Raw genomic sequence first — 24,261 nt, 5'->3', positions numbered from 1 at the left:
CATATTCTTGTTTCTTTCGGTAAGAAAGAACCAAGAATATATAGCTGTTGCAAAGTTAAAATGTTAGATTTTCAACCCTCATGACCACTTTAGGTCTTCCCCTTGTTCCAGTTGTCAGTCTTTCGGGGACAACTCTTACAGGCTCATCACCACAACCACGTGGCTTTGTCTCCCTTTTGTTACAGTTGTCACGTCCGCCATAGGCCACTCTTTGTCATCACGACCATCTCCTTCGTACCTTTAGGTCTTGCCATTGGTCACCGATTTCTTGGTGCTACTCCGGTGTCGATCTTGGTAACCTGCTCTCCTTCATCCTGCACCCGCGTCCCACCAATATCAACCCAAACCCATCATTCTGAAAGGTGTTACAATTTTAACATTTCTATCCTGCTACAGCTAGCTTACTTATTTCAGATAAGCTTTTTAACATGACCTCCCACTAAGTAGGATACATGATTGTCTTGTGCGCGTGGAATAAAACACTTCAAAGTAGGAAACAGCATAGGTTTTTATTTATTTTATTTGCAGCCGACCTCAAAAATGTGCTTAACTTGAAAGTATTACAATTGTAGTATTTCTGGAGATTGTTAAGCACATATCAGGTATTTTTTCCAATTAAAACATTCCCACCTTTAACAAAAGGTGGCCTCCAAGTAGAACTGAACCCAGCCTCTTAATAACTATCAAAAGAACCAACTTTTCAGAGGCCGAGTGATTTATGGACACAAATACAATATCAGAGCACCGAGTAACCACTGCTACGATCTTGTATTCACATCTTGAGCTAAACCAGATTCTCATGCGCAGACATTTGATAGTTTCGGTCCAGCCACCAACAAACTGCAAAAAGGCGCACCATCAAAATTTGGTTTTCACTCAGCCCAATGCTAAGAGTATATGGCCAATAGACGGTAAATCACTCCCCAACATAGCATTACAAAGAACCATCTAGTGGCTAGGCAGACACACACCAGACAGATACCCAAATACGTTCATGTTCTTAATAGCACAGGTGGTTTTGGCATATATATTTTTTAATGTATACATCCTTTTCAAGCTTGGAAGAGTAAAACAAATGCCCTTTCGAAGAGCTCCCTCTAATTTCCTCTAGTTGAGGCCTTATTTCCAGCAGTGGCCTGAGAAACCAATTGCTTTTAACTTCCATTCAATTTAAGCCTTCATATGATGAATGGGATACATCATATTTTAACACTTTGTAGTTTTATATTCCACGGATATGGTAATGTACCTTCGTATAACTTGCAGTGAAAAGCGATATACAAGCTTGTTTTTTTTGTTGTTAGTACGATTATATTTCCGTGGTATCACGCTTTCAGATTGTTCACGGGTCTTTAATTCCTGCCGACAAACACCTGCGCTTGCAGCAAACCGCCGGGCGGGTTTCTTTCCGGAGGCTCCCGCAAGACGATGTTGCACTTGGGCAACGTCCTGCGGATCTGCTCCACCTCCTGCTCCGTCAGCTGCAGCTCGGCCAAGTCGAGTCGCCGCAGGGCGGGCAGTTCCCGACACGCCTGCCCAATGCCCTTTGCGGTGAACGCGCAGCCAGAGAGCACGAGTGTGGAGAGGAGGGGCAGGCTGCGGCCAAAGCACGCCAGGCCCACGTCGGTCAGCTTGTTTGATCGGAACAGCTCGAGCTTTCGGAGGGCGGGCATGTGCCGGCAGATGTGGTGCAGGCCGAGGTCGGTGATGCTGCCCTGGCTCAGACGCAGCCGCTGCAGAGCCCCAAAGTTCTCGCACGAGGCATGTAGCCCGTTGTCCGTCACTCTGCTCACGACACACCGACCCGAAGTGTTGTCCTTATGGGCTAGAGCAAGATATTGGTACCATGTTAGGAAGTGAAACATTATTAGAACCAATTTATTTACATGGTGAATAAGAGTCAATTATTTGATAACCCACGCCTTTCAAACGGTTACCACATGATGCACTGTTATTGGCCACGGTATATGAATTGGAAACTAAAGTTGTGCCATCTCAGGTGGAATCAACAGGTGAAATATCGTCTATGCTCCAAGACTACAAGGGATCCTCACGTAATGATGGATAAACTGAACTGATGATTCCTAACGAGGAGGAAACCGGTAAACCGTTGTCTCATTCTGCTGCTGTCTTAAACTAATAATAGCCACAATTTTGACCCTTCCGAGTTGGTGATCTGAATCAAAGCTGTGCACATTATACATTTGGCTGCTATACATTTCCACATAATAGGCCACTTCCTTGAGCTATCATTTGGAGCAAGGTTGCTTCTATAAATCATCTGTTGCGCGTATTATTGTTCATTTATTTCCAAACTGCACGCACTTTTCTATCTGACGAGTTTCTCATTATTCACAAAAAGTGTAAGAACTATTTATGATTATCTTTTCAAATTTGTACAAAATATAATGTCAAACAGCCCTGGAAAGGTGACGTCACGTAACTAAGTCTAGAACTCCTGTTAGCGAGCACCTATGAAGCCCGGCACGGCACACACACTTATACACACGCGCGCGCGTAACGCACCGGTACGCGAGGCTCAGCGACAGCGCCGTCAGTGGCAGGCCACGAGCGGCATCCACCAGCGCGTCGTTGCTGAACGACGGGACGTTGGCGACCTCCAGGCACGTGAGCCTAGGCCCCACCGAGTCGCAGCGGCTCAGCCAGTCGCGCGGCATCTCGCACATGCCGAGGCGCAGCGTGCGCAGCGACGCGGGCAGCATGGCGAACGAGAGGTGGCGCAGGTTGGCGTGCGAAATGTCGAGCGTGTGCAGGCTGGGGCTCGAGCGGCCCACCTCCCGCAGGACGGCATCCGTGAGGACGTGGCGGCGGGAGGCCTGGCGGTGCAGCAGGGAGCTGCGCAGGCTCAGCGAATGCAGGGCCGCCGAGCCGTGCCGGCGGAGCACCTGGCGCAGTGTGCGCGCGTCCAGCTGTGTGGCGGGGATCAGGCGAGACGCGGCTGTGACGGAGCCGTGGGATGTAAAACGTGCAACGCGGACGCGTGATGTTTTCTCAGTTCAAACTTTATTTCATTTAAATCTTGACTCAAAGCTTCAGTGATTGCAGAAATTCATATTCTTTGGGCCTTTCGGTAAAGTCACGTAGATGGGTTCAAAGAAAAGAACAAAAAACGTCGACGTTTCGATCGTAACACAAACGGTCGTCATGAGGAAAAGGGGGTTTAGCTTCTAAAGGCAAACTGTTTATAAAGGTTTAAATTGGCGTAGCCCAATGGCAGCAGCATGGGTGGGGCAGCTAATGTTAATGTAAGTGATGGGTAGCGACCGCGATTGGCGGTGGGTTTCCACCAATTAAAGGGCTGATGACGACCGCTTGTGTTGCGATCGAAACATCGTAGTTTTTGGTAATTTTTTTTTAACCTATCTACGTGACTTTATCGAAAGACCCAAATCATATTTATTTCGTTTAACAAGGTGAGAACCCAAGACGGAAGATAAGTCACATTCGCAAGGGACCAATAGCGTATTCCACGATTATAAGATGCTCTAGAGAGTAAGATGCGCCTTAAAATTTGCACAGTGTCAACAAAGTTATAAAAATGTGATCTCACAAAGACCCCTCGTTTAGCCTTAACAGACTATTGGAAAAAATTCTGAGAGCAAGCATCTATGAAAGCTGTCATGGCACATCAGGGGGTGGGTGGTTGGCACCTATGTTTCCCCAGTGGTGATGTTTACAAATCAACTCACACTGACCAGCTAAGTGAAATATGGTTAATCAATCTTCACGATCGACATGGCGTAGTTAGGCCTGTATCCAATGTGGACTGACAAAGGGCTGGTCCATTATCATGTATCACTAATTTTAGCATTTGTATCTTCCAAGACGTCTGGCCAGTATAGGACAATATATCCCTGTAGGTCTGCTCTAGAGCTCTCTGTAGTGGACGCCCTTCCGCCAACGTGGTGTGAGAAATACATGTGCAGGGTTGCACCATTACCTTTTAGTTTAGTGCTCTAATTAAATACACTCACCTTATAGGGTGTTAAGTCAACATTCTTCCATAGACATCTGTCGCGTGCGAGTCTACGCCAAAATTTGCAGACTCTGGTGATACAGCAACATGCGGATTCAAAACGATGGATTAATTCCAGAAAATCATTTGTAATTCCGTGCTTTATGAAACCATACATTCAAAATAACATAATTTAAAAGTCCACTCCTGCTTGCAAACACAACTAATGGGTCAGCACTTATATTTCCGACCAAGTGGTGGAAATTCCACATTCCCAATATATCCATTCGGATCTCTTGCAGAGACGCATGACCCCTTTATGTTTAAGAACGGACTAAGTGAAAGCAGATACCACATAGCCGCTTCTAAGTTCACTTTTCCAAAGCGACCTGGCCACAAATGGTAGCGCAACAAAGTGGCTCATCGTGTGGAAATTTACCACGGCCAAATTAAAGATTCTAAACCGCATGTTTAGAAATGTGGAGGGGAAAACCCGGAAGACCCGGAGAAAGATCCACGCGAACCACGGGGGGGGGGGGGGGGGGGGGTAGAGACGCAAATTCCAAATACAGCACACGACCACCTGCATACCAGGCGAATGACTTAACAACTAAGCCCAACAAAAAAGTAATATTTAAAAAACACTTTTAAAAAAACCACGCTTTTATGAAATGTACTTGTACTGGCAGAACTCCACGACTCCAGGAAGTGGCCCCGAAGCTTGCCACAACCTAAGGGGCCTGTGGTGATTTACAGCCAACGTGAGTTGATCGTGGACAATTAGACCCAAGCCAATCACAACATATTAAAAATATTTTGAAATATATTTTTTTAATAATAGAATATAGTATTGTCATCAGTATGACATAAGTATACCAAGTTTGCAGTCGATACCACATTAGGAAGTGGGTTAAAATTGAGTTACAAGATTTCAGGACACAACAACGACAACAATAACAGACAGAGCGAGTTGGAAAAAAAACCGAAACGCGTCCGGCCTTAAGGATATTGTTATAGGACGTCCACCGATAGAGACACGGCGAGATATTATGTGGTCAGTTCACGTGGCACCCGGGCTCCGTGTAGGTGGGTGGATCACTACAACGTCGCAGGATGGTGAGGTGCTTCAGAGGAGTGCGGCAACGAGCTTGGTGGTGGTGGTGGTGATGGGGGGAGGAGGCGAGAGAGGGCCTTCACCCAGCGGTGAGATTTGTTTGGCCCCGCGCGGCGCGTGGAGAACACACGACGACAACCTGTTGACTCGCAGCACCTCGCCGACCGACAAGAAGCCGAAGATGTGGAGGAGCACCGCCTCGGGGAGGTCGTTGAGCCCGGCGGAGGCGGCGGCGGCGGCTTCGGCGTTGGCCTCCTCCTCCTCCCCGTTGTCTTCCATCGCCTCCTGTGCCTTCTAACAACGGCCGGACGACGCCGCCGTGACGTCATGTCCATCGTAAACAACGTGACGTCACGTCGGCGTAAACCGACGTGACGTCGCGTCCAGAAAAAACGACGTGACGTCACGCCCAGCGTAAATAACGTGACGTCGCGTCCAGCTAAAACGACGTGACGTCACGTCCATCGTAAACAGCGGTGACGTCACGTCCCGTGTAAAATACTGGTGACGTCACAGTCGGGGGTGGGGGGGGTGGGAGGTCACACTCCGTGGGCGGCCACGTTGTTAAGTTCATCTAAAATAAACTAAACTAACAAATTAAAAACTCGCAATTTATTTTGTTTAACACGCAGGGCTTTCGCGACCAATGTTACCCCGACAGAGCCAACTCGAATGGCTTGTCACGGTCAACAGAACGTGCCGAATTAGATTACACTTCGGCACGCCGGTGTGTTGGGAGAGTAATTCGCACGATGAAGCCGGGTTGGAATCAGCAGCGAAACGTCGTACTCAAGTTGTCAATGCGGGTTTACTGCGATGTACGGTGACGGGGCCTAGTTGGTAGCGCACAGCTGGCAACCCATACGGTTTACCCCGTAGTCTTGAACAGGGAAATTGAGTTTTAAAGTCCAGACGGCGTACAGCCGTTCCAATAAGGGCAATTTTGTTTCATCTGCAGTATTTGTGTTTCTCATTTGTGCTGGGACTTTGTAGGATGAATTTTGAGATTTATAAGGGGCACGGGGTGACCAATAAATAATGTCTGAATTGGTCTCTAAAAAGGTCGGCACTGATAACGTATGGTAGTGTGTTCAGCCACGTTCCCTGAATATTACTGCGGGTGTAATAAGAATCAGAATGTGTATTTATACAGGAGGAATCCGATGAACTATAAAGCTCTTTTTCACAGATGTCCAGTAAGGGCGGGTAAGAACGTTACGACAAAAAAATACAAAAACACGACAGTAGTTCAAAGTACAATATACAAGTTAAACAAATAACCCGAACACATACAAGTACAACTAAACCATACCAGTCCTACCAGGCAAAGCCCACTGAAGTATTCACTTATTTTTCAGTAAGCGACCTGGCCACAAATGATAGCTCAGCAAAAGTGGCCCACCATTTAGACATTTATAGCAGCAAAATAATCTAAACACTGTACTCTCAACGCATGTTTCTAAATGTAATAATAAGCGCCGTCTGCTTCACAGGGGGCGTTAAAGATACCCCTCGTACCATTAGAGCAGAGCAGTGTTTTAACTCACGGTGATCACATCGAGAGCAGGCCCATTGTGTGCCGGCGTCAGACGTCCAAATTCGCCAAATTACAATAAAATGTCCATAGCAATAATCATCGCCACCTACTGGAAAACGAAATCCAATTTAACAGGCCGGGTGCTGCGTCTCCTTGTGGCCCATTGGGAGAGTTTATACCACGCGGGTTTGCCCTTTTAAAAGTGTTGAGACGAGATGTGTAAAGCCAAGGCCGTAGCCATTGAGTTAACATTGGGGGGGACCAACTCTTCCAGGGGGTCTAGGGGTCCCACCCCCAGAAAAAAAATCTAAATTTGAAAACGAATTTCCTTGCCTAAAATATAAAAAAAAAAATTCACTAACACATAGGATGGAGTTTTTTTTTACAATAATGTCTAATAGTGTATTACATTGCTCTGTTTTTTTTATTTTTTACATTTTTCTTGTTTCATTGTATGTAATGGCAGAGATTAGGGATGAATAAAGTACAACCATAACCACAATCATATAAACAGAAATCTATTTTATAGCAATATATTGGGGGGTGGCATTTTGAGCATATTTGAATATTGAGGGGGGGGGGATGTGCCCCCCCCAATATATTATAATTACGGCTTTGTGTAAAGCGCTCTTAGACGCCTTGGGGTTATAGGAGAACGCTGTATCAAAAATAAATCATGGCAAAAATAATATGGTGTGCAAAAATCAAAGACATTGAGAGAGATGGATGGATGGTGATGGCAGGATAACTGGGGATGCCTGAAAGTTGAGATGGTATCGGAATTGATGGTGATTGGGATGCGAGGAGAGATGAGATGAGCCATTGATGGTGATAAAGAAGGAAGGCGAGATGAGAATTGAGATCGACGTCGATTGGAATGCGTGGAATGAGAGTGGATGAAAGGAGAGCTGAGATCGGATGGGATCGACGGGGATGTAGCGGAATGTGATTATGGGGATGGATGGAAGGATGCCAGGGTTGGTTGAAAGGAGATGTGATTTTTAATGGGTGGTGATAGCAATGGAAGAAGGGGAGATAAGATGGAGCTTTGATAAAGAAGGAAAGGAATCGAGATGGAGTAAGGGGCCGTCCATAAATGACGTCACGCGATTTTGGACGATTTTTGACCCCCCCCCTTCGTCACACGGCGTCACAAAGAGTTAGACCCCCCCCTCAAATATGACGTTACAAAGCTCTTCCCCCCCCAAAAAAAAAACCATGCTTCAAAGCGCTTTAAACTCTTGTCATTGTAGTGCGTATTTAATGTGGCGCTGCACTGTGATGTTGTAGGAGAAAACATTTATTACAAAGTCTATTTAATTAAGTAGAACGTGTTTTATCCTTGGTTCTTTTCGGTAAAGTCACGTATTATTTTATTATTTCCCTTCTACGTGACTTTACCGAAAGAACCAAGCATATGAATCCCTGCAGTCGCGAAAGCTTTAAATCGAAATTTAGAACGTGCTGTCTATATTTATTTAAAGTTGCGCATTTTGATGTGACGTCACATTTCTCACCCCTAGGTGCGTGACGTCATTTATGGACGGTCCCTAAGGGGGAGGGGGGGGACTTGAGCGGATACTGCACTTTGCGTGGCCATCGAAATAATTATAATCAAAGCGTCCTTTGTATTATTGCGCGGCTGAGTACGAACAACTGCAGCGTGGTTGTCGTGGTGGTGGCGTGCAGCAAGCAATGTGGATTTGAACCGGCACGCAATAACAACCACCCCTGAGATCGCGTTACACCGGGCGATACCATTCCCTCGCAGGGGTTCCCAGAAACCACTACCGCTTATCGGCACTTGAAAACAATATCATGTATTTTAAAACACGCTATCAAATACGTTAGTCGTGTTAACTAACCGAGTGGCTTTAAAGAAAAATAAATGTTCTATAATTTTTATACCCCAGCTAACTCCCCTCCCTCCCTCTCCCCCCACACACACACACGTGTTGGTACAGGCGTGCGAAAGTTTGAAAGCGCAAGTTTAACAAAAAAAAGAAATCTCACCAGAGTCTTTTGTTGCTCCCACCCTAAAGCAAAGGAGCAACTCTCTCTCTCTCGCTCAGTGCCGAGTTGCCCTGCCGCGCGCGTGTGACGACGAGACTCGGGCTTCCTTGTACGTTAATTAAATCTGGGACAACACGGCATTTGCCATGCCCTCCCGGCCCTGACGGCAGCCAGCGATAGTTCCACCGCCTGCTCGTCCTCGGGTCAGCTGCTCCGGCGTTGTTTGGTTTTGTGCGATGCCAAGGTGGAAGAGGAATATCCGCTCGTGCTTGCAGTCGGACGGAGACGGTGAGGTTCTGAGTTACGATTTAAATGCTCCCCCGCTCCCCCCCCACTCCACTGCGAACTTGTTGTTGTAAACGCGTGCTAATTCAGGTTCATTATTATAGGTTCGTTTGACCAAAAGCACGTCAGGCGCTCTGTGTACACGGTGACAATGCACCCTTGTGTAGTCGCGACACGAGACTGCGTTGTGTGTGTGTGTATTGATGAATGCTTATTGATTCATAATCTTATTCTCTTCGTTACCCACGTGGGGAGCGGTGGCGCAGTGGTTTAGCCCGGCTGCGGCGGCTACACAAACCGGGCAAAACCTGAAGTTCGATTCCCCCGGTCACTCACGGCTAACGTCAGTGGCAAGTGATACCCGAACCGGACCTGGGCCCCCCCCTCCCCCATTGACAAAGATAAAGATCCCCCGTATAGCCTTAAGGTACTGCTGGGGGCAAGTGCTATTAGCGAGCGCCTATGAAGGCCGGCACGGCGCACGAGCGGGGTGGGTGGTCAGCACCACGCCCGGCCGCCTTTGTCTCCCCTAGTGGCGCTGTTTACTAACACACCGCACCCAGGTATCCATTTGAGGCTGAGTCGACCTAGGTGGGGGATTGGGGGGGGGGTGGTGTGCCCAGGATCCGTGGGCTCCCCCACAACTTCACCAACCCGCCACGAACAACCCCCCCACCGAGAGAGGCCCCGGCATTCACTCAACACTGCTGCACCAAATGCCACAGTCAGTGGAGTGCTCCTTTTAAAGGCGTTGTTGGTTGCTACGAATTTTTGCCGCATTTGTATGTTAGTACAATACCCCCCCCCCCCCCCGCAAATGGCCATTTCAACAGAGTCTATGATTATTGTTATGGTCATTGTTACTGCGTGCACTGCGGTTTTAAAGTTTGGCACGCTGCGTCTCATAGGAGAACGTACAGATGATGCTACGGAGAGATAAACGCAGTGCAAAACCCACACGGTCATGTACAGGGCCCTCTTTTGTAAATCCACCGCTGGATGAGGGCCTCCCAGGCCACGCTGTCCCCAGTTAAACGCGGAACGTTGGGCCACAACGTTGCGTGAACGTTGGTGCGACGTTGAGGACGTTTACCCCGGGGGGTGGTAGGGTTTCTCGGTCATGAAGGTTGTTTGACCCTACTGAAACAACATCGCTTTGTCATCGTGCGTTGGTGAAGGCCGGTCGCATAGACGCGGGATAATAGTACATTACAACAATGAAATGCACCTAATCATACAGCGTGCGGTGTGTGTAATGACTGTAATGTATGGGGTTGTGTGTGCTGTGTAAACTGCCCGCTTAATATTAGCTGTGTGCATATAAAGAACTGTCCTGTGTTTAACTTTCAACACGTGGGCTGTTTATAGTGGCATGTCCAACCACAGCGATTGTGTGTATACAATGCCCCATGATTGATGCACGGTTCGCACGTGGTGACTTATGTGGGCATCTGTGGAAAAAGAGCTTCATAGCTCATCGGATTTCTCCAAGGTAAAGATTTTGAATTGTATGTTTGTGAAGTCATCATCTGGGATGCGGAAAAAAAGCACGTGTCCAATACGCGCGTGGCTTCCCTGTGTGGATGTGTGCGTTCTCAGTGATTTGTGGACTCTACTGCCACGTGTATAGAGTACGAATCATATTTAAAACTTTTAAAGTGCCGCACAAGTATTCGCTTTCGTAGAGAGAGGGGACGACTCAATTGGGGACGCAAGGAACCACATACAAAGCCACAAGGCTGCAGCAGCAGTCACGGAGTGAGCTGTCATCAATAATTGCCACACAACTTTGTGATCCTCTGGTCTTACACCAAATGAGACGAGGCTTAAAAGAAAGCCGTCTCTGGTGTGGACCAATCAGTTTCAAGGACAATGCATATCTTATCAGTGTGTTTTTTTTGTTTGCGTTTTTACCACAAGTATTGTGGTTAATGCAGACATGATGCCTTGTAAAAAGGTTTCAGTTTTGTTGCCAGAAAAAAGGGGAAAAACACTATTATTAGATCACACAGTTGTTGTACGGACATCTCCTTTCCCTGTACGCGTGGAGGAGGTGTCATGCCCTGGATCGCCAGGAGGTGGTACAGCACACAAAAATGTGTTCTGCACCTGTACCGCCTGTATGGGTTAGAGTATTTCTCCCTCGCACATGTGGGGTTTCTCAGGGTGTTCTAGTTTCCTCCCACAAGTATTGTGGTAATGCAGACATGATTCCTTGTAAAAATGATTCAGTTTTGTTGCCAGAAAAAAGGGGGAAACCCCTATTATATTTTGGTACTGACAAAAGAGGTCTAATGATGTAGAAACTGTGTGATCTGCCAACCCCCGTCACCTCCACACTGCTGGATTACAGATGTGCATAGGAACCACGTCAGCTTTGAAATATTGCTATTCCTTGCATTTCCACCCAATAGGACCACTGACTGATAATTGTACTTTTACTGGTAGGAACGAAGTTGTAAACTGAGTGTACCAGCCTGCAATAGATTAATGTGTCCGTCCGTCCGTCCCCTTTCAATACTTTAACGAAGTGAAATCTCGTGCTGTTGGGTATAAAATCAGCAATAGACAGCGCAGAGACTTGTCTTACCAGCCCACCCTGCAGGGACCTGTATTCCTCACGTGGAAGTCCTGTTGAGATTGTAAGACTTCAAAGGGGACCTGAAACATGATGTAATTTCATTTGCGAACTGACAGTTTCTGAGAATGAGAATTGGGCTTTGGTTGCTGGAATATTGTTTTACGGCAGGAGTGTGAATAAATATCCTGTCCATGGGTCATCCGAGCAATTGGTGTCTCAGAACTGTCATTTATTAGTTTGGATATATGGCCCCTTGGGAACACAGTTTAAATGAAGGGGTGAGGATTTGCATATATTGCACTTAATTGCCTCCGAAACTTACATTTCATCTCCATTATCCCAATGCTCAACTGTATAATATATTGTATAAGCCGAGGGTATGTCCATGTATTTTTAAATGCAGCACGTACTGTGTGCGATATACACTTATGACAGCTATAGTTAAATATAGAATAATTTACAGCCCTTTGTCAATCCACAGTTGGATGAATGCTTCCCCACACCTCGGTGCCTGTGGGGGTTGTTTGACCATACTTCGCCGCGATGGTCAGTACGGATTTGTGAAGGTGGGGAGCATAGATTTGGTTTTGCAGCATTGTATTTTTTTGCCCACGACCTAGGTCAGCCTACAACACCAATTTTTTTTGTCATGTATTATTTTGCCTGCCCATCCGAGCATTATCCGGGATTAAAACTGCTTTGCTAAGTCAAACTTGATTTGGAACTTTCGTGACTGTAGGAATTACTCTTTGGTTATTTCGGTAAAGTCACGTAGAAAGATAACAAAATAAATTAAATAATAGCATACGACGTTTCGATTGCAACACAAGCAATCATCATCAGGTACAAATGGAAGAGAAAACAAACCCAGTAAACTTAGAAATATAATGCAATACAACACAGAGAGTCGGCTAACATAACAGTCAACACCCTACCTGGTTGATTACGTTCTTCCAAAGAACCAGGGTAGGTAGGGTGTTGACTGTTATGTTAGCCGACTCTCTGTGTTGTGTTGCATTATATTTCTAAGTTTACGAGGTTTGTTTTCTCTTCCATTTGTACCTGATGATGATTGCTTGTGTTGCAATCGAAACTTCGTATGCTATTATTGTATTTATTTATTTCTACATGCTTTACTAAGTTTCGGAGGCCCGACAAGATCTGGCACATTCCAGGTGAAGCAGAGCGGACCTCAGGAGCTATTATTTGTGGCCAGTTCGCTTATGAAAAATTACTCTATAGCGTAATGGTGCCTTGCCTGGTTAAACACATTTTTTTAATAGTTTCTGCTTTGTTTTAGTTCCGATATAACTCTCACTGATATTAGCCGCGGCTGGGATTCAAAATCAAGAGTACCGTCATGCAGTTTAATATGTGCGGTGTGTAAACGTCGCCACTAGGGAGACAAAGGCGGTCGGGCGTGGTGCTGGAGCACCCCCACCCACTCGTGTGCCATGCCGGCCTTCATAGGTGCTCGCTTAACAACACTTGCCCCATCGGTCTGTTTGGCTATATGGGTGATTGCTTTCGTTGTAAAAAAGTAGGCAGACTGGACACTTTCAACCTCTTTTGGAAACCTTTCACCGGATTGGCAAAAAAAATATTTTATTGCCTGGCATGAAGAACAGATTGCTGGTGATCGAGGCACCTGGTCTGTTTGGATGGATTTTCTGCCCAAACTGCCCTTCGTGCACACACACCCACTGAAGACAGTAACACGTGGAATGTCTGCCACTCCCTCGCGTCAAGCTAATTGCACCTTCGCCCAGCGGTTCTGAATTCGTGTGCCACAAAATGCTTCACCAAACACCGTGTTGTCAATGCATGGTGGACATGCGATCCCTCGGTGTATTGTGCCATTAGTAAGCTTGTTTTTAGCTTATTGAGGCTGGGAGGAGGAGGGAGGTAGTGGGGGGGCATGGTGTTGAGTGGTCTTGATTGGAAGGCCACCACCATACCATAGAGGTTGAGAACCACTGCTTTAGCCCCCAAGCATTTTTGTGGTTTTCTCCGAGCGGAGGGTGGTTGAAGTGAATTCCGCTTTATCTCTGCCGGAACGCATTTGGTTGGGTAGTGTGTACACCTTTCCACCAGCGACGCTGCAGCGTATGATTACACGATGTAACACAATTTTTGTTCCTGCGTAGTAAGTGTTATTTCGTAATTACTTATGCCTAAATAGTATAGAAATTGGCTATTGTTCCCCACAAACTTTGCTTTTGTGACCAGGACAGTGATAATTTGAAATTGACCTCTTTTCAATGAGAAAACGGGCGGATTTGTGTCTTTTCGTTCACATAAAGTCAGAAAAAATTTAATCCAAATTAACATGTATTTATACTTAAGTAATACAAAAAATACTACAAAATATTTAGAAGTGAGTCGTTTTTCGAGATTTACGATTATACTGTAAATCACTTTTACGAATCAGCCCCCAAATGTAGTCTCCCATCATGTTCTCGTTATACGGTCCTTGGTAGCGGCGTTCAAAGTCCAGTATATCCTGGTGGAAGCCTCGCCTTGCTCGTCCGAGTACGCTCCCATGTTCTCCTTGAATGTATCAAGATGAGCATCAAGGATATGGACTTTGAGGGACATCCTACAGTCCATTGTGCCGTAGTTCTTCACCAGAGTCTCAACCAGCTCCACGTAGTTTTCGACCTTGTGATTCCGATGTCCTACCAGCTGTACTCATCATACTTTAAGGCGTCCAGCAAGGTCTTGATGCTGTTGTAATCCTCTTTGAGGTGCACCGAGTAAGCCAGGGGAAGAGACGGGTACTTGTTACCATTATGGAGCAGCACGGCTTTGAGGCTCCTGGATGAGGTGTCAATGAAGAGGCGCCACTCATTCTGGTTACAGGCGATTCCGATTGCCTCGAACAGACTGGTCACATTGTGGCAAAAGCAAAGCCCATCTTGACGGGTTAAGAAGCTGCAAAAAGGTTGGTGACGCTTCATCTGATCTGCAACTTGCACACTTTTCATCCAACAAGTTCCACTGCTTGAGCTTAGATGTCAAAGCTCGGCATTGGACTTGGTGAGACCAAGATCTTTGATCAAGTCGTTGAGGTCTTTTTGGTTGGGTTAGTATGGGTTTCTCTCCTCAGCTCCACCTCTGAAATTGTCATCTGGATCTACAACGTCTTCCTCGCTCTCTGACTTGCTGCTCTCTTCTAAAGACGGCTGCTCTCTCTCCGGAGGAGTGGGTATGGGGAGCTCATGGCAGTGTGGCACCGGGGCGATGGATGAAGGAAGGTCCCGATACGTGATAGCAGGTGCCTTCTTGCCAGTCCGACGTTCGGAAGGGTCCACCATGCAGAAGTAGCAGTTGCTTGAGTGGTCAGTGGGTTCCCGCCAAATTATTGGGATAGCGAACTTCATGGCTCTCTTTTCCCCTCTGGACCATCCTACACAAATACATTTATTTCACCCATGACTAATGTGTAAGAGATTCTCGCAACATTTTTCATATATGATATATTTCTTCAATAACATTGAAAAAAACTTTCACAATTAAAAAAATTGTAACAAATTTTATAACATAAAATTCCGAGCAACAATTATCCATCTTACCTTTCAGAGTTTTTTTTTACATTGCTCGCAGGTGAAATGAGGTGCCCAGAGTTTGTCTTGATCCCTGATAGGCATGCCGAAATATGCCTTGTAGGCCTCACACATCTTAGCAGATGCTTCCACAGAGTATTTTTTCGCTCTTGTCTTGATAAATTGGCCGCAGACATAGCAAAATGCGTATGCCGGTTGCTTGCAGCCTCTAGATGACCATCTCAGAAAAGTGCAGATATGTATCCACTTAGGCAGCTGGAACTAGACTGAACTGGTGGGCTGAAGGCCCCTGTATTTATACTACTTTTTATATTACTGGAAAGTTCTAGAATGTTCTAGAAGTTACTCCAAGTTTACTCAGCACTGACTCTATCTGGAATGTTCTGGAAAATCGGTAAATTTTTAAATATCACTGTCCTGGTCACAAAAGCAAAGTTTGTGGGGAATAATAGCCATTTTATGTACTTTTGAGGCATACGCAATTAGGAAATAACACTTACTACCCAGGACCAAAAAAAATGTTACACAATGTTATTCATGAATGTTGGCGGCTGTTTGGGGAAGCGTTTATTCATGAGTGGATTGGTCATGGGGCTGTTAAAGATGTTTCTGATATAATTGTTACAGCACAGCACTCTTAACATACGGTAGGTGGATAGAGCCGTGGCACATTGCACAGTGCATTGCACTATGAAGTCAACGACCAGAGTTTAATTCATGGCTACATTCAATGGAAAGTTATTTCGTAATTGGTTCTGGCTCCCCCCTCCCTTCACCAACCCTTACTAACCAGTGGGGTGAAGTATGGTCAAACAACCCCCATGAGTAATAAGGTGTGGGGGAGTCCACATTCCGACAGTGAATTAACAAAGGACTCTAACTTATAATTTTTGTGGCACGTGTGAAAACATGCTGAAAATTATCAAATGGAATTTCGATTTAAAGCTTTCGTGACTGCAATGATTCATCTTCTTTGGTTCTTTCGGTAAAGTCACGTAGAATGAGAATAAAATAATAAATTGATAAAATAAAATAACACAATAATATTCTCACGACGTTTCGGCCACAACACAAGCGGCCTTCATCAGGTGAAGGGAGCGAGACTGTCTGGTAGGACAGCGCTGGAGTGAGAGAGCCACGTTCAGATCACGGCTTTTAAGCTGTGTGAGAGGAACAAAGAGCCTTGACGAAGGAATTAGCATAAAATTTAGCATTGAAATGGCTGAATGATTAGCTTGTGACTGGTCACAGAAATAGCTATGTTAAAAGTTAAAGCATACACATCCGCAGAGGCACCCATTGTTAAAAGGAATTAGCATAGAATTTAGCATAGAATTTAGCTATTTCAATGCTAAATTCTATGCTAATTCCTTCGTCAAGGCTCTTTGTTCCTCTCACACAGCTTAAAAGCCGTGATCTGAACGTGGCTCTCTCACTCCAGCGCTGTCCTACCAGACAGTCTCGATCCCTTCACCTGATGAAGGCCGCTTGTGTTGTGGCCGAAACGTCGTGAGAATATTATTGTGTTATTTTATTTTATCAATTTATTATTTTATTCTCATTCTACGTGACTTTACCGAAAGAACCAAAGAAGATGTATCAAATGGAATACTTAATAAACATCTTATTTGACTAAACTTATATCAGGGTTATCATTTAAAACGTTGTTTAACTGGGGTCAGATGCAAATCTCAATGGGTTCCAATCACAGTTTTTCGGAACATTATTGGCAATCTATTAAGTTCCACTTCGAAGACGACTGAGATACCATGCACAGTTAACCATATGCTGATGACTTCGTCTTTATGTAAGAATTTTGGCAAAAAAACTGTCCTATTTATTTTATTTATCACGGATATCGAAAAAAGAATACCAGCATGCGAGATAAGATTCCATCGAAGACCACTATGAACACCACCCGCAACTCTCCGCAGAAATGCATCCGTTCCAGATAAAAATTGCAGAAAATATGAGAAAAAGATGTGACCCGCTTGCGGATGATAGCGAAGGAATGGAAACAGCAGTGGCCTTGGACACGCGACACCAAAGAGGGACTATCCAGCATCGTAATCATGCAATGCACCGCAGTGGGGAAAAATAAGGGGAGGATGACCGAAGATAATTGGATGACAAATGTGATATCGCGGCCTGATACGCCGGCACAACAGGGACGTTGACAGCCGAGACACTAGCACTATAAATTTCGATTTAAAGCTTTCGTGACTGCAATGATTCATCTTCTTTGGTTCTTTCATTCTACGTGACTTTACCGAAAGAACCAAAGAACACTAGCACTACTCCCACGACCATTGCAGTTCAGCGATAGATGACGACGACGGTTCAAGCAAACCTACGATGATCTCGTATTTTGTGCGAGTGTCGAGTTTTACGGCGGATTTGTTTTTTTTTTTTAAACGTTCAACGGGACCGGTTGCTAAACAGATCTTTGCATTGTGGTGGCTATTTGGGGGGAGGCGTCTGGAATGCTCCCGTCTGTCGGTTGCTATAAATACTCGGCAAGAATGCGCTAATAGGAATCTTGGACTCATCTGGGGAGATGCGCACTGCCGCTAAAGTGCTGCTCGTATGATTGTCTCATAATCCTTTCGCTTATGGGCACTGCAGTGATATTATTTTGCTGTGTTTCATTAATCAATGAAATCCCGTTGAGGGGTCTGTATTATTCTCTGTTATGCAAGACCAACCCGGGGGAGGGATATTATTACCCTACAGTATTTCTAATGCGAATATAAAAGCACATTGAAGTGGTTAAACATTTTGGGTTCGGCCTTGACCCACAGTGGCTTAAGAATAGATAGAACACCTATTTACAATACAAAACTGTGCCGTATAACCTTCGACCAAACCGAACCAGGCTGCTGCTGTCAGATCCCCGCATTGTGCTTGGATGGGCGACCAACGTGCGCGCATACAGGAGCCGTTGTAGGCTGCTGCGGGGACTACGTCGTCAACGGAGGGCAACATCCTTTTGTTGTAATCTACTGTGCTCCAATGTGTATGCTCCCCACTGCCATCACCAACCTGCACTGACCAGCGTGAACGAGTAAGGGCCCTTCCACAGGGTGGAAAGGCCCTTACTCGGCAGTGGGTCGACAAAAAAATTGACTCTACATGTACCGCATAGAATATTTCAGCTGGCAGTGTCTCCATGCTCAGTCTAGCCATTAATCGGAGCTGGCCGGGTGGCTCAGAGGCCCGAGCACTGAGCCTGGTACAGCCATCTCCCTGGGTCCAAGATGAAACGCCTCCTTTCCACTGTTCGAATTAATCAACAAATCTTTATTTTACGTGCCAATATCGCCCTCAATAAAAGAGACATCATCGTGCACATTACAACGGAATGAGAATGGTAGAGGGGTACAAATGAACTGTGCCTGAGCCATACCGAGCCAGCCTGTTGCGTCTCTGGTAGTTTTATCCATTGCGGAAGCTGAGCAATGCCGCTTTCGTCACGCGCACGTAGGTGACACGATAATGCGGTGTCCTTGCAGCGTATTGGCTGATGTCACACGAAATGAGCGTGTCATGAGCCCCGTTGCTGGCCCTGCTTGGCCCTGAACCAGATTCCTATAGTTTTGTGAGGCCCGCGAATCGCGGTTTGGTTCAGGCTCGGCACAGCGTATTGGAAAACCACTGGGAAGACTACCCCCCCCCCCCCCCCCTCTCCGCACTGTCTTGGCTTGGATATTCCAGCGGAATAGGGGAGTAGGCAAGCCACCTGCGATGGAACTTGGTTTTTCAAGTGTAGCGAGTTTATCGTATCAGCCTGGTCACCAGTCTTCTCCTCCTTTCGTACGGCTGATGTAGGTGCAGAACAACAACTTCACATTCAGGTGGTCAAGCAAGACAACCTCGTCTGGAGTAGTGGTTATCCAGTGATTGCGCACGGTGAAACGCGTTACGTAAAATTTGCTTTTTCACTTCATTGGGCTCGGTCCAGTTCTGAGAATGCAGCGTTTTGGTTGATTTGACTTGCGTTGAATTATTTTGTTGTTGCTGTTGCTGCGTGCCATTGCAGTAAAAGCTGGATTCCCAGTGTGAATGACGTGACCTCAGGAGTAGTTCTATGACATCATCGTATGCGGCCATTCTCTGAAACAGGGTTGTTCTGTGCAGGTGGTAACGACAATGGTGGTCGTAGCAGGGAATTCGTGAAATCGGCTCGTGTACAGGTGCTAGATAGATGGGTCGTTGTATCTCAAGACCGTGAGAGATGGAGATGGATTGGGGAGGCCTTCATCCAGCAGAGGATTTATCATGGCTGAAGTTGATTGTCTTGAGTTCACTTCTCTGGCCATCGAGCCAGTTTTTGTTTTAACTGGAACTGTGTTGCCATCTACTGCCAGAGAATTTGTTCTACAGGCATTGCCCCAGTACCGATTTTTGCAATTCCATTCTCCTGTACAGTCGTTTCATTCTCTTATATTTCATTCTCTTATATTACATTTTCTAATGTTTCATTCTGTTGTACGGAGATTGTGCCGTGGTGTAACGGTTCGCACGACTGAACTTGCAATCCAGAGGTCACCGATTCGATTCCATCTTCCCGGTGTGGCGTTTGTTCCAATGGGGATTTTTTTATGTTGATGCTGTTATCAAATCCATGACTGACTGCCACATCTGTGCACTCGGCAGTATAAATTGGTCACTACATTTGGTAGATCGGGAGAGGCCGCGTGTGGTGGGGTAAAGTGTGATTACTCCCCCACCTATTCTAATACATCTGGTCAATGTGGAAAAGTAGACCAAATAACCTTAAGAATTGGCTGTGGTGGATGCCATTTCCACCAGCAGTGCCATGAGCAAGCGGTTTGTGGGGTTGCACCATTCATATACAGAGACGATCATCATCATCATCATGTACAGACCATTGTCTATCCACTGCTGGATGAGGGCCACCACGCGGTGACAGTGGTTGTTGTACAAAAGCTCACCACACTGGTCAGTGCGGGTTGGTAGAAGTTGGGGAGCATTGACGGGGCTAGGGCGTTTGCTGCAGTAACACTCTCTTACCCCACAACACAGCCGTATAGCAGCCTATGGCACCTGTTTTTATCCATAGTGATTACCCATCCAACCTTTACCCCGGCTCACCGTTGCTTCATGTCTGGGTTCTGGTAATATTGGGAGCATTCCAGGTGACTTGGTAATAAGTTGATGCGAGGTCTGCTGGTGAACATGGCTTTGCCCATGATTATCTTAATCTTGAGTCTTCTTTCCCACCTGCCCTCTGCCCTCAGTCCTCTTCCTTCCCCTATATATAAATATATAAACACAAATCTCGCTCTTCCAGTTCTCCTTATCAGTACTTTCCACCTCCAAAACCTCACGAACTTCTGAGATCTAAGGAGATCAGGTGGCACATTATCTGCAATTTGGTGATTGGTCAAACCAGATTTAAATAGAAGGAAAACCATCCGAATTACAGAGATGTGTATATATTTTTTAAAAAAAATCATTTCTTTTCTATCTTTAGAGACGTATATGTTGCCAACATTTTCCATAATGGCACTTGATTATTGCCGCTGACTTTCAGAGCATCCGAAACCCATGCGGGATCGTAGGGACCCGGGGGAAAAAAAGCGGCTACCTTTCCGCTCACCTCGGCTGCCCTTTTTTTCCTGCCAGCCCACACGCATGTTTTGACTACCGATTCCACCGCCAGGATTGCTTCGCCGCGAGATCCCTATCTCGTGGATTCCACTCATTCCTGCTGCCTTCCAGCAACGGAGGTACTGCCTAGCCTGCCTGCCTGCGCGCCACCGCCCATTTTTCTCGGACGTTTCATCGCGTCGCCCGTGCGGTCGCCCGGACCACACAAGCGCTCGCGTGAGAAGGGATCGGTCACAACGTCGTGGGCGTGCTGTCCTGGCAGCAAAAACCGCGTTTCTCTCAATGCCGTGTGTGTGTGTTTTTTTCCTCCTTTCCCGTCGACGGGAACGAGCGCGGTTGCAAAGTGATTCGCGTTTCTGAAGCCGCTGCGAGTGCTTTTCACCAGCGAGGGTTCAGGCAGCGTGTGCTTCTGTGCGCCAAAGCGAGTCGGTTTGGGGGGACTTCACTCGCAAGCCGAGCGAACGGCGAGACGTGGCCCGCCTGCCCAGCGTCGGAAGTTAAACACTCGCAGCGTTGATCTGCCTGCGCTAAAGACGGGAGTAACGTTTGATTAAGCAGTCGTTCTAACTTACGGACGTGTAACTTTCCACATCTGTAAACCGAAGTAGCTTTGTTTTTTTTTTCCCCCCTCGGATATGTAATTAATTAATTCTCCCGCGCAGAAGAATTGTGTAAAACAAAAACAACAACAACAACAACAAAAAACCGCCCCACATTTTTTTTTGTCTTTAGACGAGGCCGTTTTTATATTTTGGGTCACATCCTCTGTGGAACCGGAGCCAGCGCGTAAAGCGCTCGCAGAATGCACGGCGACCGCTGGGACGCGGGCAAGCCGCACGCCACGCGGACAAGCGCCGCGATGAGGAAAGTGCAGGCCCTGCTCGGGTGGCTGCGCAAAAACCACTCGACGAAAAGCAAAAAATGCTCCGGGGAAGAGGCGTACTCTCTGAAACGCCTCTCCGAAGAGGGTCCAGGTGAGCGCTCTGTGCCTTCTTCCCCCCCCCCCCCCGTTGTTTACGCCTCTCCCCCCCCCCTCGCCCGCTGTGTTTGGGACCGCTCGGCACGTTTGCCTTTTCTTTCTGCGGACCTGTGCTGTTGAGGTCTGTTTGTTTGTCTCTGCGGCGGGGTAAGAAAACGAACGAAGGGAAATAAATTGTTCGTGACGAAGCGAGAGAGACCATTCGGGACGATCCGTGCGGATTTCGCCTGTCGACAAATGTTCCTTTTTCGTCCGATATTTTTTTTTTTTGGCAAACGTGTGTCGGTAAGTTAAGTTTTACGTTAATTTTGGATAACCAGGTGAGACGTGAAGAGGCCAGAATAGTCTCAATAAAAGCGATAAAATTTAATTTATCACAGCAATGCAGTAAATAGATGGCTCCATTACCAAACAAATAAATGAAAGGCAACGCGCTTTAGCTGTTTTTTCAGTAGCATTTGCAGCAGTTTCAATGCGTGATATTGGGACAGTGTGCGGTACTGTATTTGAGCTACAAACGGAACGAATGGCTTTCCGGGAAAAGTGCATTGTGACTCTCGCATTCTCAGAGAAGTCTTTCAAGGCGATGTGTGGGTCAGTTCCTTTTGAAAGGAGTGTTGTTTGAAGCCAATGTGCAAAAAAAATGTAATCAGCCGCACAGGCAGGCTGTCATGTGACTTTTCTCCCGTGACTTTTCTTTCACGAATAATTCGTTTGTCTTGAGCTTGGCTTTACGAGAATAATTCACTGAGTGGTTACTACGCTTCCAATTAACTTCTTTTATTTTTATTCTTGGTTCTTTCGGTAAAGTCACGTAGAAGGGAAACAATGAAATGATAAAAATATAAAACGATAAAATTATCACGACGTTTCGACTGCAACACAAGCAATCATCATCAGGTGTGAAAACCCACAGCAAGAACATTTTCTGATGATGATTGCTTGTGTCGCAATCGAAACGTCGTGAGAATTTTATTGTTTTATATTTGTATTATTTTATTGTTTCCCTTCTACGTGACTTTACCGAAAGAACCAAGAATATGAATGCCTGCAGTCACGCAAGCTTTAAATAAAAATTTATTTTATTTGAAGAAGATACGTTTATTTTATTACAAAAACGCCTTGGAAAACTGATAGGATGAATGAAAATCAGTCTTAATTTGAAGCTTTCGTGACTGCAGGAATCCGTACTCTTTGGTTCTTTTGGTAAAGTCACGTGGGTAGCAAATAAAATAAATCACGACGTTTCGGGCGCAGGACAAGCGTCACCTGATGACGGATGCTTGTGTTGCGCCCGAAACGTCGTTATTGATTTTATTTTCTACCTACGTGACTTTACCGAAAGAACCAAATAGAGTAAGCATGAATGAAAGTTTATAAGTTTCCAAACTCATGAAGAGGATGAAAAAATACTTGCACCCTTTTCTATTCTGTGGAATAAATAAATGCATTTAGGACGCTACAAATTAGTTTTGCGTTCAAATATGACACCGCGCTGAATAGATTACATGCAATCATAGACGGTTGCAAACTGGACGCTGCTCTGAAATCGGCGCCAAAAGCGCCGTTTTTCAGTTTCTTTATTTTGGTATAGCCCTGTGAGCCATTCGGCTCTTGAATCGGGTGCAACCGCAACAAACAAAAAAACTAAAACACGAACAAGAAAACATCTAAAACATTTAAAGTGATCCATACTCTTTGGTTCTATTCGGTAAAGCCATGTAAAAAACAACAAAAAATAAAAAATTCACGACGTTTCGGCCACAACACAAGTGGCCTTCATCAGGTAAAGGGAGCAGACTGTCTAGAGGACAGTCTGCTGTCCTCTAGACTTAAAGTGACTGTGTGAAAGTGACAGCACACGACGCTGACGGTCGCCATTGAATATAAACACAATCTATTTTGTCAAAAGAGCAAGCTGCTCGACTCATTGGCATGAGCCAATACACATCGTCAGCGACTTCGTCTTGCGTCTTTTAAGTAAAAAAAAATCTGCGCCGACGTCTCCATCAACCGACAACGGGGAGAAATCGCAAACGCGCCGCGGTTCTGCCCGTTACATCAATGATGGGAATCGGGCCTTTTAGGATAAAAAAAAATAATACTTCACAGCACTTGGCTTTCAGAGCAGATTGTTTTTTTTTTCTCTTCCCCCCCCCATCTCATCTGGCTTTCAAACTCCCCACACAATGGTCTACTCATGTGAGCGATGTAGTGCGAGCACAGGATTCCTTTTTGCGGCAGTCATATTGCAGGAATGTCCCGCGTGAAAATGGATCTTCGCAGCGTTTGATCTTATCACGATTTGTTTCTGTGGTCGTGCCTTGTCGCGAAGGCTTCCCCCCCCCTCCGTGAGAGACCTTGGTAATAAGGACATCCTTGCATGCTTCAAATGAAACGTAAAGGGGCTGCCTGGATCGGCGTGGGTTTTGCAGCACAGGGCAGAGAGGAGGAACGTCGCTGACATTGCCACCAACACTGAGCTGTGTTGTCCACGGATTCGCTCACCCAGTTGGGCAAGGGAAACGTGGGCTTTAAGATACTTGTTTGCTCTGAAACTGTCACCATCGGTGGCA

The 24,261-nt window shown here is 46.0% G+C and overlaps 2 protein-coding genes across 8 annotated transcripts in view; one reads left to right on the top strand and one right to left on the bottom strand.

Moving 5' to 3' along the window:
• Positions 1-502: 502 nt before the first annotated feature.
• Positions 503-8,765, bottom strand: FBXL12 (F-box and leucine rich repeat protein 12). Of its 3 annotated transcripts, XM_076074464.1 has the most exons (5): positions 8,641-8,765; positions 5,230-5,384; positions 3,996-4,068; positions 2,527-2,930; positions 503-1,785 (listed from the first exon to the last, which is right to left on the bottom strand). In XM_076074464.1, exons 2-5 carry the CDS (start codon positions 5,367-5,369, stop codon positions 1,353-1,355), a joined length of 1,050 nt encoding a protein of 349 aa, XP_075930579.1. In that variant the 5' UTR covers positions 5,370-5,384; positions 8,641-8,765; the 3' UTR covers positions 503-1,352. The 3 variants fall into 3 exon arrangements, with proteins under 3 accessions (XP_075930579.1, XP_032828218.1, XP_032828217.1); XM_032972327.2 differs by lacking the exon at positions 8,641-8,765 and having other exon boundaries at positions 5,230-5,444; XM_032972326.2 differs by lacking the exon at positions 8,641-8,765 and having other exon boundaries at positions 5,247-5,440.
• A 30-nt stretch (positions 8,766-8,795) lies between these two features.
• LOC116952824 (glutamate receptor-interacting protein 1-like) overlaps positions 8,796-24,261 on the top strand; it is a 51,219-nt gene continuing 35,753 nt past the window's right edge. For 4 of the 5 annotated variants that reach the window (XM_032972518.2, XM_032972515.2, XM_032972514.2 and 1 more), the window contains exons 1-2: positions 8,797-8,928; positions 21,439-21,680. In XM_032972518.2, coding sequence (XP_032828409.2) covers positions 21,509-21,680 — 172 coding nt within the window. In that variant the 5' untranslated portion in view covers positions 8,797-8,928; positions 21,439-21,508. Of the gene's footprint in view, positions 8,929-21,438; positions 21,681-24,261 lie in introns of all 5 variants that reach the window. The other variant, XM_032972516.2, reaches the window with a different exon arrangement.

Source organism: Petromyzon marinus, chromosome 48 (genome assembly GCF_048934315.1).
Source record: "Petromyzon marinus isolate PM22_M1 ecotype Great Lakes invasive population chromosome 48, UKy_Petmar_22M1.pri1.0, whole genome shotgun sequence".
Taxonomy (NCBI): Eukaryota; Metazoa; Chordata; class Hyperoartia; order Petromyzontiformes; family Petromyzontidae; genus Petromyzon; species Petromyzon marinus.
Note: the sequence above shows the minus strand (reverse complement) of the source record. Positions and strands in the feature narration are given on the sequence as shown.

What these genes read in the sequence shown, in the direction of transcription:
- FBXL12 (XM_032972326.2), bottom strand. Translation starts at nt 5,425, where the DNA reads ATGGACATGACGTCACGGCGGCGTCGTCCGGCCGTTGTTAGAAGGCAC. An exon ending in TTGACTTAACACCCTATAAG is followed by an intron (nt 2,931 to 3,995) that starts GTGAGTGTATTT and finishes CCCGCCACACAG; the next exon opens with CTGGACGCGCGCACACTGCG. An exon ending in TCGCTGAGCCTCGCGTACCG is followed by an intron (nt 1,786 to 2,526) that starts GTGCGTTACGCG and finishes TGTCGTGAGCAG; the next exon opens with AGTGACGGACAACGGGCTAC.